Below are 2,832 nucleotides of genomic sequence, written 5' to 3' on the forward strand. Positions count from 1 at the left end.
AATAAACCTTCATGGGTATATTCATTTATAAATCAGTGATAATCTTTTCATGGATATCTTCATGGACAAAAACGTGTAAAAGAGCCCATGCCGAGCAATACATTGTTTTGGTTTCTATTTTTTCATTCATTTAAGTTGGACTAAGGATATTTCTTCTACCCCCTTATACCTACATTTCTAAAATAACTTCTAGTAGATCAACATATAGAATGTAGGATATCTAGAAGCACAGCCAGTTCAGAAGAAACGTTTTTTTCCTTAGCGCTTCCCTAATATCATTATTTCTCAAACAGTAAATTGTGGGATTTAATAGTGGAGTCACCACGGTATAAAATAAAGAAATTGTTTTACTTTCAACCACAGACTTTTTTTTTATTGGAATGAAATACATGCAACTTAATGTCCCAAAAAATATAGAAACCACAATCAAGTGGGAGGTGCAGGTGGTGAAGGCTTTCTGTCGCCCGGTGATCGAGCGGATGTTGAGGATCGTACGGACAATATAGACATAAGAGATAATGATTATTAGGAATGGGATCAGAACAACTGGGATACAAAGATACATTTCCAGGGTTTCAATAACCAAAATATCTGAAGTGGAAAGTTGTAATATGGGGTCAAGATCGCAGAAGAAGTGATCAATAACATTGGACTCCAAAAAAGGAAGCTGGGAGATATTTAGTGCTTGAATTAATGTCACCAAGAAACTGGACAACCAGCATATAACAATTGACTTCCGGCAAAGCCTAGGATTCATAATGGAACCATAGTGCAGAGGGTTACATATGGCCAGATATCTGTCGTAGGACATCACTGTCAGCAGAAGACATTCAAAACCCTCGCAAGAACCAAAGAAGTACAATTGTATGATGCACTGTGAAAGGGACATAGTGATCCCATCTTTCAGTATAATATACAGCATGGTTGGGACAATATCTGAGGTCACTATGATGTCAGACATGGTGAGCTGTGTCAGGAAGAAGTACATGGGACAGTGGAGGTTCTTGCTGTAGGACACTAGAGTGATGACCAACATGTTTCCACTGATTGTTCCAAAGTAAGTGATGAGGAAAAGAAGAAAAAGCAATGGTTTTACACCATGAAGACCTGGAAATCCAAGTAAATGTATTGTAGTTACATTCTTCTGATCCATTTCCTAGAAAATAAGAACTGATGTAATTTTAGAGAGGAAGAAATATTCAGGTTTCATCACCCTCACTGTTTATTGTAATTTTATTTTAGAGATATTACATATTACTTTATTACAGATAAGTTCTACAGTAATCCATAAAATAACACATGATGTTGTGCCTTACGTCACCCTACTGTATACCCCAAGATATCCCATGTTATAGAAGCATTCTCCCCCCAAATGACAAGTAAATACTGTAAAGATTAAAGATACAAACTTTCCCATAGTTTGTCTGCAATAAGAACCCGAAGCTTTTCAGGCTCACTTTGGATGAATCCAGTAAAATGGTGCGCAGCGCCAATTGACTTCATACCTCAGTGGAAAAAATCACTAGGAAGAAAGAAGACAGGTGTTCTCAAGACTCTAAAAGGAAGTGGGGGGGGGGGTGCTTGCCCTTATTGGCTCCCAGGATGACAGATAGCCTGGATGAGCCAATCAGTGCTGCAGAAGGCAGGGAGGTGCCCTGCAGAATGAGCAGAACATCATTCTGTGTTGGGCTGTAAATTAGGGTGGATGGGTCTTAGGGACAGTGTACAATCACAATCAATCTTCTGTTCTAGGACAGCAAAGTGAAAGGCTAGTATTAGAAAGATTAATTGTGTAGAACAGGGAAAGGCAATGAAAGCTGTCATCCAGGGAGTGAGAAATGAGGAGCTGAAGCTGGGTTTGCCAAGCAGTGCCTTGTATCTGCAGTTACTACCTTAAAATACAGCTTCAGCTGCTGCAGAACCTCAAAAGCGGGTAACGTGCAAGAACATTTTCCCCCATTTTAAAAGAAATATAGCTATCTTTTTTCCAAACCTGAAGTTTCTCGAGGGTTATTGCCAGCTTTTTCCAAGAACAATTAGCATTATGCTGTAGTGCTGACTGCTGAGCAACTAGTGGATATTTTTTATTCAGTGCCCATACTAAACATATTACATTGTAGCAGAAGCATTTTACGGCATTAACACTGTCTGCTGCTGCTGAGCATTTTTCTTCTTCTCAGCATCATATCTGTTGTTACGATGGTCAAACCAGAGAGTTTGGATTCTCTACGTCAACCAAAGGATGGCAGCCCCTAACCCCTAGGGTTTTATACAGCACTCGCACAGGAGACAGGACAAAACGCAGCAATAGAGAAGCTGAACCACTACCTACAGGATTAGCTAATATGGGTGACCGCTGACTCATTGAGTCAGGCAACAGGTAACGCTCCAACAGCTCAAGTTGCAGTAAGAACTGCAGTTACTGTGAACAGAGTGCAATAGCAGATATGGTGGTGAGATGTGGTATTGCAGAGAAAACTGGAGTAAAGGAAACAGCTCATGATGATGATGATTCAGAAGCGTGGTCAGAGACAAGCCAGAGGTCAGAAGCCGGTATCAGATAATGGCCTGGTACAGAGGATCAGACTGGCTCAGGGTCAGACAGGTCCAGTAGTCGATGAAGGCGGCAGACAAACAGAATGATGAAGCAGGTTGGGTCAAACACAGGAGATCAGATCGGAACACCTTTGTTTAACTGATAGTATCTAAACTCCCAGGCAACTTCCTGGAAGAGGAAGCCGCTGTTTAACCGAGTAACTCCGCCCAGGAGCCATGCTGGGAGACAGGAAGCACGCTCCCCTGGAAGCATAAATGACAGGAAGCGGCGGGCGC

At 41.4% G+C, this 2,832-nt stretch overlaps 1 protein-coding gene across 1 annotated transcript; it reads right to left on the reverse strand.

Moving 5' to 3' along the window:
* Positions 1–220: 220 nt before the first annotated feature.
* On the reverse strand, positions 221–1,153 carry LOC120990041 (olfactory receptor 11L1-like). Its single transcript, XM_040418552.1, has one exon. It carries the CDS (start codon positions 1,151–1,153, stop codon positions 221–223), a length of 933 nt encoding a protein of 310 aa, XP_040274486.1.
* Positions 1,154–2,832: the final 1,679 nt, after the last annotated feature.

Source organism: Bufo bufo, chromosome 1 (assembly GCF_905171765.1).
Source record: "Bufo bufo chromosome 1, aBufBuf1.1, whole genome shotgun sequence".
NCBI classification, from domain to species: Eukaryota; Metazoa; Chordata; class Amphibia; order Anura; family Bufonidae; genus Bufo; species Bufo bufo.

Bases quoted from the DNA above. Each gene is read 5' to 3' on its own strand.
- LOC120990041 (XM_040418552.1), bottom strand. From the start codon at position 1,153: ATGGATCAGAAGAATGTAACTACAATACATTTACTTGGATTTCCAGGT.